Source organism: Citrus sinensis, chromosome 8 (genome assembly GCF_022201045.2).
Source record: "Citrus sinensis cultivar Valencia sweet orange chromosome 8, DVS_A1.0, whole genome shotgun sequence".
Taxonomy (NCBI): Eukaryota; Viridiplantae; Streptophyta; class Magnoliopsida; order Sapindales; family Rutaceae; genus Citrus; species Citrus sinensis.
The window spans coordinates 2,433,815-2,448,264 of NC_068563.1; the positions used below are offsets into that span (position 1 = coordinate 2,433,815).

General features: G+C 36.2%; 2 protein-coding genes and 1 non-coding gene across 5 annotated transcripts; all 3 read right to left on the reverse strand.

The window, feature by feature from the left end:
* Nucleotides 1-38: 38 nt before the first annotated feature.
* On the reverse strand, nt 39-5,476 carry LOC102622994 (alpha-L-fucosidase 2-like). 3 transcript variants are annotated; one of them, XM_006486907.4, is made up of 10 exons: nt 5,152-5,476; nt 4,903-5,048; nt 3,811-4,670; nt 3,339-3,471; nt 2,866-3,024; nt 2,113-2,337; nt 1,918-2,019; nt 1,695-1,830; nt 971-1,166; nt 39-570 (listed from the first exon to the last, which is right to left on the reverse strand). In XM_006486907.4, exons 1-10 carry the CDS (start codon nt 5,303-5,305, stop codon nt 249-251), a joined length of 2,433 nt encoding a protein of 810 aa, XP_006486970.2. In that variant the 5' UTR covers nt 5,306-5,476; the 3' UTR covers nt 39-248. The 3 variants fall into 3 exon arrangements, with proteins under 3 accessions (XP_006486970.2, XP_006486971.2, XP_015388340.2); XM_006486908.4 differs by having other exon boundaries at nt 4,899-5,048; nt 5,152-5,301; XM_015532854.3 differs by having other exon boundaries at nt 4,899-5,048; nt 5,145-5,286.
* A 48-nt stretch (nt 5,477-5,524) lies between these two features.
* Nucleotides 5,525-5,596, reverse strand: TRNAK-UUU (transfer RNA lysine (anticodon UUU)). The gene has a single exon. It is a non-coding gene; the product is annotated as a tRNA-Lys (tRNA).
* A 209-nt stretch (nt 5,597-5,805) lies between these two features.
* LOC102623475 (alpha-L-fucosidase 2-like) lies at nt 5,806-12,203 on the reverse strand. Its single transcript, XM_006486909.4, has 10 exons — nt 11,660-12,203; nt 11,222-11,367; nt 9,588-10,477; nt 8,863-8,995; nt 8,294-8,452; nt 7,667-7,891; nt 7,472-7,573; nt 7,202-7,337; nt 6,482-6,677; nt 5,806-6,305 (listed from the first exon to the last, which is right to left on the reverse strand). Exons 1-10 carry the CDS (start codon nt 11,886-11,888, stop codon nt 6,002-6,004), a joined length of 2,520 nt encoding a protein of 839 aa, XP_006486972.2. The 5' UTR covers nt 11,889-12,203; the 3' UTR covers nt 5,806-6,001.
* Between the last annotated feature and the right edge of the window lie 2,247 nt (nt 12,204-14,450).

Genomic DNA, 14,450 nt, shown 5'->3' on the forward strand with positions numbered 1-14,450 from the left:
TACAGCGCACACGTAGCCTCAACCTCAAGCGTTATACGAAAGGACGAAATTAACCTCGCATATTTGTTCATTACTTCAAGAAATAGTCTTAACTAGTTCATAAAATACAGCAGCAGAGCAGCTAAAACATCGGAATATAATTCCCAAATTCCTTGTAAAAGTATAATGTAACAGACATATCGAAAAAATTATGAAAAAAAATTGAAGAAATATAATTAAAAAAATTGGTGAGAAGCACGGTACAGCTGCTATACCATAGACTGATGTACGTTGGTGCATTTTAGCTGTCGATTGAATGTGTAAATTTTCCCAGCTGATAAATTCACTTTGACACTCGTGCCTCTATAATGTAAAGTCTTGAATGAATCATGATCGTTATTAGAATAATTTGAATAAATTCCAACTTCATGAAGATCCCCGTCTTTCCAGCATATGCTGACAGTCTCGCCACCGCGAGCTTTCAGTCCTTTGACACATCCGCTCGACCATTTATCCCAGGGAAGAGCAGGGAGTAAGTACAGGTCATTCAAGGTGCTTTGGACAAGCATTTCTGCGACTGCCGCTGTAAAACTGAAACCACAAGTTGCCGAAATAGAAAGGTAAGGCGAAAATGTAATTCTGCCAAGATGAAAACTAAATATCATCAGGAAGAAAATTGAAAGTTCAAATATGTTCTTGGGAAAACGATTTTAAGAGATACTTCATTTCGACACTAAAGGAGAATTCTTAAACTGTTCATCTACTAAAGGAGAATTCTTAAACTGTTCATCTTACTCGCCTAAGTTTTACTTGCTTTACAAGCTTTAGGATGATGTTGAAGAGTTAAAATTTTCTATCCCTGAGTTGGTCATTGGTTCATAATGCAAGATCATTACATTTCAAAGCTTTTCTTCTAAATTTGCCCGCAAAAACACCCAGAGCTTTGGTTACCATGCATTTCCACTGATAAACAGAGAGTCAGTGAGCTTACCCGAAGTTGGCATCAATCTGGAAAGGAGGGTGAGCTGCAAACAAGTTACTGTAGAGGCCACCTTCAAAATGCTTCTCATGTTCTGGATCCACCAAGTTAAACAAACGCTTGACCATCCGATATGCATGCTCTTGATCGTGGAGACGTGCCCACAAAGCAGTTTTCCACGTAATTGACCATCCTGGACCTTCCTCTCCTGTTCCCAAGGATACAACATCAGAGACAACATTCTCCAATAATCCAACAACAGAGATGATAAACTTAGCACTCATAATGTCACAAACAATTTAACTGAGCAGAAGAAAGCTGCAAACTGGCCACAGTTACTAAGAAAAAGATATCTCAGCAAGTTTTGACCTCTGTGAAGGGATGAGTAACAAAAATAAAACCAACTTTTGTAAGTTATTATCTAGTTCATCAACTTTCATGTTAAGTTAGAATATCCCTCTTTATACTTCTGTATGTTTAAGTTTTATTTTCTCCCTTGGAACAAGTTTTTAGTTTTCCATAAGTATTAGCATTTTATATTAATTAACTCTTTCCACTAGAATAATGTTTTATTTGTTAACTTAGGTGAAAATTGTCATTTTCAAGCCTACAAGCTATCATAGAAAGGAAGAATGGAAAGATTTAATTTCAATAAGATGATGGGTCACTAGATAGTCCTAAACTATGTGGCTATTGCGACACCAAAATGATTGATCAAGAAATTCAATACACAAACCTCGTTTCTGAAGGGTCTTCTCAGCAGCTTTACATAGGTCTGGATTTTTCTCAATGGTTATGGTGTGCCCTGGAAACAGGCCAAATAGATGAGACAAGTGTCGGTGATGCACCTCTGGATCCTTAAAGTCTTGCGCCTGCCCCAAAAAGTACACAATTTCTTAGGATAAAACAAACTTGAGCAGTTTACATGTTGAGAAACTTGTATTCAGTCTACGTTGTACCCATTCCATTATTGATCCATCTTCCGCAATTTTGGTTGGACGAAGCCTAGGTAGAGACTTGAGCACTTTTTCTACAAGAGCATCTTCAGTTTTTTCCAAAACCTAATAGCAAAATGTATTTTAGGCTAGAATGGTAGAGAACTTATGAATATAGAATACTATGATTACCATGGCTAATGTAAATAACAGCTTTACCTCAGCAGCGGAAATAATTGCAGAAAAAACTTCTCTAATGATTGCCATATCCATGGTCGATGAGTAGCTCACACAAGCAAGCTTACCATCAGGAGCAATAAATTCATGTTCAGGAGAAGTTGAGGGGTTGGTTTCAAGATACCCATCATGGCCTTCAATCAACCAATCCAACAAAAATGATGCGCATCCTTCCAACAAAGGATATGCCCTCTTCTCAAGAAAATCCTATTTGAGCAGAACATAATACCAATCACCCACCAAATAAAAAAGGTTTCAACGGTATACTACTAACCAAAACATCTGACTACATGCTAGATAGAAACACAAGGTCTTTGGAAAAAAAGGGAAATAGTAGAATTAAATAGAAAACATTAAACATGAATTTGATAAGAAAGATAAGATTTCAAGTTTGAGTTTGTCCTAAGCCCAGGATCTCAAGCAACAGCAATATTTGAGACTTTTGAGTCAACGAAGTCTTCAACTTCAGCAATAACTGCACTTTCTAGACTCTATAAAGAGCATTGGCACGAATAAGGTAAAAATGAATGATTACAAACTTCTAGAAGAAATTTAGATTGTAGAATTAAGGTTCATATCAAATACAGGAAGAAGCAATCCATGTAAGTCCAGAATTCAAAACCTAGTGAACATATCTTCATTCTTGAGAGTGCAAGTATCCACCCACAAGGAAAATTAATAGAAAGCAGTGATTCATCCAAGGAATAAGCAGCTTATTGAAAATAGGAATCGTACTTTGTCCATTGTATAGTTGTAGTGCTCCCACAAATGTGTACAAAGCCATGCTCCACCCATTGGCCACAAAGCCCACACAACCTCACCTCGATCAGCAGATGATTTAGCCCATATATCAGTCTTATGATGTATAACCCAACCACTTGCTAGGTAGTTCACCTGTAACATTGCATGATAAATGACAAATATTTACTTTCTAATAGTCATGCACAAAGAAAATAAACTGCCCAGCAACAATCAGAGAGCAAAGCAAGAATATGGATGGAATATTTCTGAGTTTAGGCCATTTTATTTTATTAAGAAGAACTATATGCAACCCATCATCCCGATATCATCTCAGTTTAATAAAAATGTCAATTAGAACTAAGGGTGAGATCTATAAATTGTCATATATCAGTTCAACTTGAGAACACCTACTTTCAGATTGTCCCAAATAATTAAACAATATAAAGTTGAAGGGAAACAATTCTTACTTGCGCAGTTTTACTTCCATTAATTGACAGATAGGTAAGGAAATCAAACAATGGTTCCTGGCACTCGCTAAGATTGCAAGGCAGCGACTGCCAATAATTCATTTCAAGGTTGATGTTGACGTGAGGAGCTGAACTGGAGAATGATATAAATGAGTTAGTAAGATCCAGATAAAAATGATGCACTTGAAAGCAGAGTGTTATCCTTCTATCTGTTGAAAGTTAAGATTGTGCTGTCACTGACAGCAAGCATTTTACAAGTAATACAAATGCTGATCAAAGCCTTAATGTAGAAATTTAACTAACATTCTGTTCCCAGTACCAATCATGCTCCACATATGTCCCACTTTATCCTCTATCAATTCAAACATGCTAATTTAAGATGTTACTGAATTTTGTTTGAAATGATTAAAAGTGTCTGAGATAGAAACATCTAAATCAAGGAAATATATACAAAGAAGAAAATAAAACATACTCCCATGTTGGACTAAGATCTTCGTTCCATATGCCCTGCAGGTTGGCAACCTGAGTTCCAGGCCGTGAAGAAGAAATAAGCAAATATCGACCAAACTGGAATAAAAGCTCCACCAAGGATGGATCTTCATCAGTCTGAAAAGATTTCACCCTCTCTGCAGTAGGAACCGTATCAATATTTTCCTCGGAACATGTATCAGTTACAATGTCCTTGAGGCTTCTTGAAAGTTGAATTGAGACACGGTGAAAAAGCGTCTGATAGTCATCCAAATGGCGTGTGTAAAGATCGGAATACGATAGGTTTCTGATTGATTGCAATGCACTCATAGACTCAGAAGTAGGATCCTTTTTAGAATCTGAAGGATTGATGAATGGTCCATCAAACGAAGATGAAGCCACTAGAAGTAAAACAGCCCAATCCGAACCTTCAACTTTCAACTTCTTGTCCTCTAGGGCAGAAATCGTGCCTCTATCATCACTAATCTTTATCTCAAGAATTGCAGAAAATTGAATTCCCTTTGGATCATCATTTGCATTTGCTTTTGGTGGTATTCTTTTTCCAGGGCAACGTCCTTCCATTATAATCTGATTGTTTCCATTTACATAAGAATGATTATCTAACAGACTGTCCAGTGATACACTAAAGGATAAAGACCCAGATTCACTTCCAGAAATCTTTGTCACAATGACTTGGTCAGGATTAGAAGAAAAATGTTCTCTGGTGAATTCAACATTTCCCACAGAATATTTCACTCGGGCTGTTGCAGTATTTAAGTCCAGCTCTCTTCGATATGTTTCTTCAGCATACTTAAGATGCGAATCATCAAATTCTAGTTCGATATCCCCAAGAAGTTGGTAAACCTTCATCATCAGATGCAAATCATCAAAAACTGAATAAACTGTATGCAATTAATAGCAGCTTGCTTCATACAACACAAGCCTCACAGCGAGCATTAACAATAACAACATTGCAGTCAACACTTGGAATATGCTATTCACCGCAACCACAAGATGAATGCAATCCTTTTTAAAGTGCCTTAATTTTGTAAAAATCAGATGTCAATATAAGATATATAGCAAGTAACATACATACATCTGCAGGATGTCCAAACAACTTGACTGATGCAGCAGTAGCTTCAGCATATTGGCCACTATCCACGAGACTTCTCACATCTGATAAAGCCTTTGGAGCATCTGGGTTTGTATAGTCCCCTGGAACTCCCGTCCATAGCGTGTCCTCTGCACAATAATTAATTCAAATAATAAAAATCTGTCGGTCACGAAATTAATCCTCATTTACATTACGTATAATGTTAAACTTGCTTGCTTCTTTACATTATACCGTTGAGCTTTAGAGTTTCTGAGGGAACGCCGCCCCACACCATGGCTCCAAGCCGGCCATTGCCGATCGGAATTGCATCGGTGAAGTGCTGGGCTGGCCCGTTGAACGTGATCTTTAACGGGTTAGTAGTAGAAGTACTCTCAGCGTTCATCATTTAACGTGATCAGGGTCAGAGTCAGAAAATGCTTTTGCTGTTGGAAGTGAGCCCCTCCAGACGATATCACCAAACGCACGAGTCAAATGGAGTAGGACAAAGCGGAAGGACGGTTGCCGGGTCACTTTGAATCTGGTCGTGGGTGTGATTAGTTTCAGATTAAATTAATAAATTATTTATTGGTTCCAACTCCCACGTCCGAATAAGGACAAAACAATTCGCCGTCTGTGGGGATCGAACCCACGACCACGTGGTTAAAAGCCACGCGCTCTACCACTGAGCTAAGACGGCCTGATCGAAGATTGGAAATATAAAGAAACATAAATTGAAGATAATTACTTCAAAATTAGATGTGGTTAAGCCATTTCGACATAGTTTGACGTCCATGGTTTGAAAAGGAAAGGGAATCAATATTTAAGCTATTTACTTGTTTCCCATTGTTTCCTGCAGCTTCTGAGTGGGTACATTGATATCATCTCAGAAGTAAATTACACATGCCAGAGGGAGTAATATCAGATCATCAATAAAGAATCGACAATTAAATGGTCATAAACAAATCAAGAATCTTTACACACCTTTACTAGTCCTAAGACATTAAAGTTAATGAGAAGATTCTCTAATTATAAAGGAACCGAGTTCGGTTCCTTTTGCTGATTTATTAGGAATTGCGGAATACAAAGTGTTTGCAGCAGCTTCTTAGAGAGAATAAGCCCTGACACATTTTAACTTATTATTGAATGTGTATACTCGGCCTATTGATATATTTGCCGTCACTGTTCTTCCTCTATAATGTATTCTTTTAACAGAATTTTGTTCCTTCGACCAAAGACCAACTTCGTGCAGATCCCCTTCTTTCCAGCAGATATTGACTGTGACCCTACCACGCGCTTTCAATCCTTTTACACAACCGCTCCCCCATTTATCTCGGGGAAGTGCAGGAAGTAAGTAGAGATCCTTTACAGTACTCTGCACGAGCATCTCCGCAACTGCTGCTGAAAAACTGAGACAAAATGATGAGCGAGTTAATTGCTTTGCGAATGAGTAACATTTTCTACTTGACTTTGTGTCAATTCTGTTACTCTTATTAGTTTTCTTGCTCTGTTGAGCTTTTTCTTTACAGTTAGCACATTTTATATACATGTAAAGTTGCTGACATGCACACAAACTGCTGCTTACCCAAAATTGGCATCAATCTGGAAAGGCGGGTGCGCTGTGAACAGGTTACTATACAATCCTCCTTCATACTTAGCTTCGTGATCCGGATCCACCAAATCAAACAAATGCTTCACCATGCGATAGGCATGCTCACTGTTGCGAAGATGTGCCCACAAAGCGATTTTCCATGTGGTTGACCAACCTGGACCGTCCTCACCTGTCCCGATCAAGGAATGTACAAAAACACCAAAAACAATAACATTTAACATGTTGAAGTTTAAAATCAAGTAAAATTCCAACTAATAGATATTTTATGAAATGGCTAGTTATAAGCAATTAGCCAGCAGGGAGATCTTCTTGGTGTGAATTGCTGATTGTTCTGATAGTTGATTAGTGGACCATGGCAAAGTTGTATAAAATGGCTACGTGATATTGACTTATTTTCAAAGCTATTGAAGGAAAAGATATTCATGTATGTTCAATAAATAATCGCACTGCAAATGTTATATTAACTGGTTAGATTTATGATTATAAAACCTTGCTCCGTAATGTGCGTCTGTGCCTCAAAAATTGTGCTAATGTTTGAATGCAAAGATTTATTCAATATGACAGATCCTTCTCTACACATTTATATAGGCAGCCGAAAGAAACACAGGACATCAATTTGGCTTCAAATTGACCTTGAACTGAAGGGCATTTTGCGATACAAGTAATCTAACCAATTAATTATGACACACATACCTCTTTTATAGAGGGTACTCTCAGCTGCTTTACAAAGGTCCGGAGTTTTATCAACAGTAATTGTGTGTCCTGGATACAGGCCAAAGAGGTGTGACAAATGTCGGTGATGGATGTCTGGATCCTGAAAGTCTTGTGCCTGCCACGAAAAAGAACAGAATCTCTTAGCCCATAATAACTAATAGCCTCTTCTAGATCTTTACTTCATCAAAAATCTAGAACATAAAAGCTTTATAAAGATCTGTGAAATTAAATTTCAAGCTACCCACATACCCATTCCATAATGGAACCATCTCTAGCAATTCTTGTTGGTAAAAGCCTTGGTTGAGCCTCAAGAACTCTTTTAATAAGAGCATCCTCATTTCTTCCAAGAATCTGTTTGCCATCAAAGTTTCTATCATATAACTATGCAAAGCTTATTAAGACCAAAACTGACTGTTATTTTATCACTTAGGATAAGAGCTTCACCTCAGCAGCAGAAACAATTTCAGAGAAAACTTCTTTTATGATTGAAATATCCATTGTTGACGAATAGCTCACACTAGCCTGCTTGCCATCAGGAGCCACAAACATATGCTCCGGAGAAGTTGATGGGTTGGTTTCCAAATATCCTCCAGGGCCTTCAATCAACCAGTCCAACAGAAACAATGTACATCCTTCCAACAAAGGGTATGCCTTATTTTTAAGAAAATCCTAATATGTAGAAAATATTAGAAATCACTTACAAGAAAGAAAAGTTCAAATTAAAAAAAAAATTATGTACAGTATTGTGCAACAATATCACTTGGGCCATTTTTAATTCTGATTCCCATGGGAATGTAATTAAGAAACGACTGATATGACTAAAAAGAACGGGATTGCAACTACTATTGCAGAAAATGACTGCACGCTTATCACTCAGAAGAATTATCTGGTTCATGAAATCAACATATCAAGGTTTCCGCATCTGAATGTCTTATCAACACAAGTCTCTATGTTCTGTTCAATGAGCAAGTGCTCACCGTGAGAATTTCCCAGAGTCCTTTATAATACAAATTTCAAGCAAAAATTTAACCTAAGCAAGACGTGGACTATCTAACAAAATCAGTATCTTACTTTGTCCATTGTGTAAGTATAATGCTCCCACAGATGGGTGCAAACCCAGGCTCCACCCATTGGCCACATAGCCCAAACAGCTTGACCTCGATCCGGTGATGTTTTCGCCCATAGGTCAGATATTTGATGAACCACATAACCACTAGCTTCATAGTTCACCTGTAACATCCATGAACTAATTAATAAAAATCCATGTGCAAAGGATACAGAAAGGTGTTTTAAAATAAAAATATGATAAGTATTTTGCAGAAATCAAAGATCACGGATTCTAGTAGCAAGCTAGCTAGCATCAAAGATTAAAATGGCCTCAAATTCATTTTCCATTGGATCATTGATAGCTTCTGTAGCGTCTAGATGGGGTGATCAAGGCTTTACATTATTTTCCAGTTCTTTATCTAAAGGTTTGCTGAATAAATATCAGAATGCTCTTTTAAATTTTCAGTCTCTCCAACTTCACAGTAACCTCATATTAGAAGTTCCCAGACTACATGCAGAATCATACTGGAACCTGTGGAACTGTGGAAAAAAGAAAGAGAAAGAGACCCTGAGGAAAGAAAAGAGCATCTTACTTTCGCAGTTTTACTCCCATTGACTGATAGAGAGGAAAGGTAGTCAAACAATGGCTCTTGACACTCGCGAAGGTTGCAAGGAAGGGAAGGCCAATAGTTCATTTGAAGATTAATGTTCAAGTGTTGAGCAGCGCTGGAATTGAACAGAATGAGAGGGTTATGTAATGAAATTTCTAGATAAACTACATGAAGATTGCCGCAAATGGGTCAAACAGAGGTAATAACTGCAGTAGAAGCATATAACCCAAGGCATCAGTTCAATCATGCAATGCTTCCCATCATTTACAAATTTATGAGAGGCAAATCAAATAATATTTCTGATAGCAGCAACGCTGAGGTTGCTATATCATGTTGCACTATCTCCGTAACCCTTCCCAAAACCCAAACTTCCCGTACATTTATGTTATATGAAGATCACAGGAAACAAAAATCTCTAGATCCTTACTGAAAATACTTCAGCGGGAGAGAAAATAACAAGTCATCAACTTAAAATCATGAACATCAACATAAAATTGTCTGCAGAGTCCTTTCCACTTCCAATAAGATATCTATTACAGTTATAACTGCAAACAGCACCAGACAGTCATAAATACAGGAAACAAGTAGTGTAGCCAGGTAAAATAAGGCAAACACATCTAGCAAATACCTAAGTTAAATTGAAGGAAGAAAATAGGTAAGAAAAAATAGTGACTGTGGAGGAAAATAGAACAGAATGCAGAACATACTCCCATGGGGGCTCAATATCCTTATTCCATATACCCTGCAGGTTTGCTACTTGAGTTCCAGGGCGTGAACAAGAAATAAGCAAATATCGACCAAACTGGAATAAAAGCTCCACCAAGGCTGGATCTTCATCTGTCTGAAAAGATTTTACCCTCTCTGCAGTAGAAACTGTACCATGATCACTCTCCTTTATATGGGATGCATGATTATCTCTCTTCAGAGAACCATCAACACATGTGTTCTTGGAACTTTTTGAAAGTTGCAGGGAGACGCGATGAAAAAGACTTTGATAGTCATCCAAATGACGTGCATATAGATCAGAATATGACAAATTTTTTGTTGACTTCAATGTGCTGAGAGACTCTGACGTAGGATCCTTCTCAGAATCTGAAGGCTTAGTGAATGGACCATCAAATGAAGATGATGCCACCAGAAGCAACACAGCCCAATCACAACCTTCAACTTTCAACTTCTTGTCATCCAGAGTTTGTATAGAGCCCCTGCTTTCACTAATCTGCAAATCAAGAATTGCAGTAAACTGAACACCCTTTGGATTGTCATTCACCATCACTTTCGGCGAGGGCCTTTTATCGGGACAACTTCCTTGCATTATAATTTGATTTGTGCTATTTACTTGTGAATGATGATGCAACTTGCTATCTAATGACACTGTAAATGACAAAGAACCTGGTTTGCTTCCAGAAATCTTTGATGCAATGACTTGATTAGGATTAGAAGCAAAATGTTCCCTAGTAAACTCGACATCACCCACAGAATAACTTATTCTAGCTGTTGCAGTGTCTAAGTCCAACTCCCTGCGATATGATGGCACTGTATATTTAAGATGGGAATCATCAAATTCTAGCTTGATATCACCCAGAGGTTGGTAAACCTTCAAAATCACGAGAAAAATCATTTAGAGAGTAGTTGAATATTTTTGAAAGAAATAATTTATTTGCATAATTCAAGAAGTTTAAGAACTTCCAATTTAGAAGAGAGAATCAAAAAGCCATATCCATCAAACAGATGATTCGCAATGAACAGTGGCACGAAGGTCAAGCATTGATTATGCTTTCAAAACTAACATGTTAGGCTAATGACATTTCTAACTTCAGCCAGTGGTTAAGTTATATCTGAAGTTAATGCACTTATGTTGAAAACATTAAGAACAGACTCTGTGACAGAGCAGAGGATAGATCTAAAGTCAAATGTGCCTTAGGAAAAGATGCCATTAGTCAGGAATCAAACACAGAAGATAGTAAAATTTCTGATTAAGAAATATCTTGGGCACCATTTTCCATATAGCTCCAAATGTCTTAACATTTGGCTAAAATTCAAAAATATCAAATCATTATAAACAGGATAAAGTTCCAAGTGGAGTTGATGGAATAATTGGATTTTAATCTCTCATTTAGTTTTCAATGACCTCCATCCACAAGATGGAAAATACTTACAGAGACATATAATTTGTATGTATAGCTAATTTAAGTACAAGTTTACCACTGCTTAATAACTTTAAGATGAAAGTAGGGAGATCTTTCACCATTTTGAAACCAACCTTGAATCAGATAGCAAAATTCTACAATTGTGTGTGCATTTATTGTTATAAGCATTTTTTAGGCATAGAATAACGTACATCAGAAGGATTGCCTGACAACTTGACTGCCGCTTCAGTGGCTGCAAAATACTTGCCATTATCAACGAGTTTTCTGACCTCTTCTAGGGCTTCTGGAGCTTTTCGGTCAGTGTAGTCCCCTGGAGTCCCAGTCCAGAGGGTGTCCTCTGCAAGCAAATTGAAACCTCAACATAAGACACAAATAGTGTGAGAGAAAAATAGGCACTTTTCATAAAATCCCACCATTGCAGCAGAGTGAAACCATGTCTGTTAAAACGTAGTTGCAAATACATGATATGAATATCAAGTCGAATTACAATTTGAACATGGACGTTTATATCATCTGGTACACCAAGAAAACAAAAAAAAAAAATCCCACATTTATATAAAACCAATCCAAGCATTTGAAGCAACTTACAATATCACAAAGCAAAAAAGATAAAGTAAGATATCAATTACCATTAAGCTGGAGAATCTCAGATGCAACGCCACCCCAGACCATGGCACCAAGCCTGCCATTCCCAATGGGAATGGCATCCGTCCAGTGCTTAGCTGGCCCACCAAACGTCACTTTCAACGGCTCAGAACTCTCTCCTCCTCCATCCCCAACAGTACCACTCGGGTTCCACAAATCTTTCTCTGTTGATCGCCGAACCAGAACCCACTCTCCAATATCCTCCTCCTCCATTATTTCAATAAATCAAAAGTACACAACCCAACGAAGTGAAGCGAAGTAAAATGAAAGAGAGAGGAGTTGGTGTGATGTAATGACTCTGGCTTATGGCTGTGAGTCTAATGTCGATGGGTCAGTTTTGCATTGAATACGATGGCGTGTAGTGTCGTAAAAGCTGGGGGCCCAGTTTAACTGGCATTTTATTGAATTGATTTTGTGGCTTTAGAATTTGAAGGGAAGGGATAGATTTGTCGGACAAAGGGTGATTATATTAAGAGGGGCCATCGGTGTGAAGTACGGGACTGACCGAGAATCATCACGAAATTGCCTAGGTAGATCACTCCATTTTCACGACTTTATTTGTGTTGTCGTTTTACTGTTACAGCTTTTCGCGGCACCGTCAATTAACATTTGATTCCCTGATCTTTTTTATTTTCTCCGAAAATCACATACTTTTCACATTTGTATCGTATAGGTCCTTACAGTTCGCTTGAAATATCCAAATTACCCCGCACGAAATAATAGGTCAATATTTTTTTTTAGCTTATAATGTTGAATTTTAAGCATAATAACTGTAACGTAACGACGGCAAAGACTATACAAATATGTGTTTATCAAAAATACTAAGTAAATAAAACTCATTTAAAATTTATTAGTATTAAGATTTTATCTGAACTTGATCTTTTATTAAGTGATATTAATGATTAATAAAAAAAATAAAGAAATTAAATTATATTCATAGTACAAAATTATTAAAAAAATCAGATTAGGAGAGAATTTTCATCTATTTTATTAATGTTCTGTTCGGATTCAATACAACCATTAGTGATCATTGCCTATTTTATTGGGTTAGTGGTCACTAGTTAGGGACCTATTTGTTATAAATTTTTTCTTTCTCTGAGAGAATGTAAAGTTAAGGTATTCAGTAATGACAAAATTATAACTATTATTAAAAAAAAAAAAAAGGCGCTGACGTAAGCAAGAAATAAAGTAAGATAGATTCAAAGTAATAGGCTAAGGCTAATGACCCTACGAGGATAAAATAAAAGGTTTTAAAAAGATATTTATCGTTTTTACCATTTCGTATTTCCATCATCTAAACGAGGTTCGTTGTGTGCATTTTCCAAAATGCAGAGTTGATGTTGAAAAAGAATTACTGAATTAGAATGAAAGTCATTTTGATTTTGAAAAGGTTGAATAGAATCTGAAACCAAAATTCATCACCGGATAGAGCAAAATCTATCAGTAAATGAAAACAGCGCGTTTTACATAGAGCGTGATTCCAAATCTAGAGGCACCGAATCCGGAAAACAGATTCGCTGTGCGCCTGTGCCGATACCAAAAACGGCAAGAATCACTTATCCTTGTGTTGTTTAATGATACGAGAATGGTATCATAATATATTTATTTGTAAATTATGTTATAAAAATTTGAGCTTCTGTTTCATAATTTATCAAGTTTACAAATATTTTATTATTGATTAAAAAATATTAAATGTGAAACAGAACATCATGAGCTCCTTGTCGATTGTGTTACGGGTTGGGGCAAAATAGAATAGAGTCCATGGCGCACCCAACTTCCTTTTGGCCCATGGGTCTCTCGCCCCAGCCCGCATGATTACCTTTTCATATCTCTTGAAGTCACATTTTCAATTTTATTCCAATTAAAATTTCTCCTTAAATAAAATTACCAAAAAACCACATAGAAAGTAGAAGCTTACATCGGCAAGATGATGTCCTTCCAGCTTTCAGCATTAGGAATTCAGCCAAAAGTCACTATATTTTTCCATAAAATCATTGGTCTCTAATGAGTATAAGCCATCATAGATGTTAAGGGTGGGTAAATAACATGTTCTGACTGATCTAACCTGAATATTTCAGATTGGATCGAGGTCAAACCCGATCAAATTTAGAAAAAAATCATAAAGCAAAATTTAAATAAAAAAATTCTAATTTCTCTGCACCCTCGATCCACATACAAAATTTAACACGATCCGATTATCTTAAACGAATACGACATAAATAAATTAGTATGGATCGTTAAAATTTGACACAATTATTAAATAGGTTGAGTTCGAGTCAACACGATATTTTTTTGTGTCAGGTTAGGATTAAAATTCTTAACTCATTCAGTCGATCAATACATGATTATATTTTCTATTCTAAATTAATTTATAGGTTCTTGTTATCAAAACTCAAATATTGAACATTATTTTCTTTTTTCTTTTTTTTTAAAGATGAACATATACACAATGTTTTATTCATAAAATTTTATATATATTTAAAACTTTAATGGTGTAAATATTAAAATATTAGTGTGTATATATATATATATATTATAATATCAATATATAATATTATTTACACATATATAATTAAAACCTCAATAAATATGTAATATATTTACACATATATATTTTGTAATTAACTTTATGTAAAACAATATCAAAATTAATAGGATTGGGACCATATAAAATCTATTAATTAAAAAAGAAATTAAATAATCAAAAAATAATAACATATTAATTAATCATTCAATTCATAATTTATTAATTTACATAGTTATTTACAATTCAAT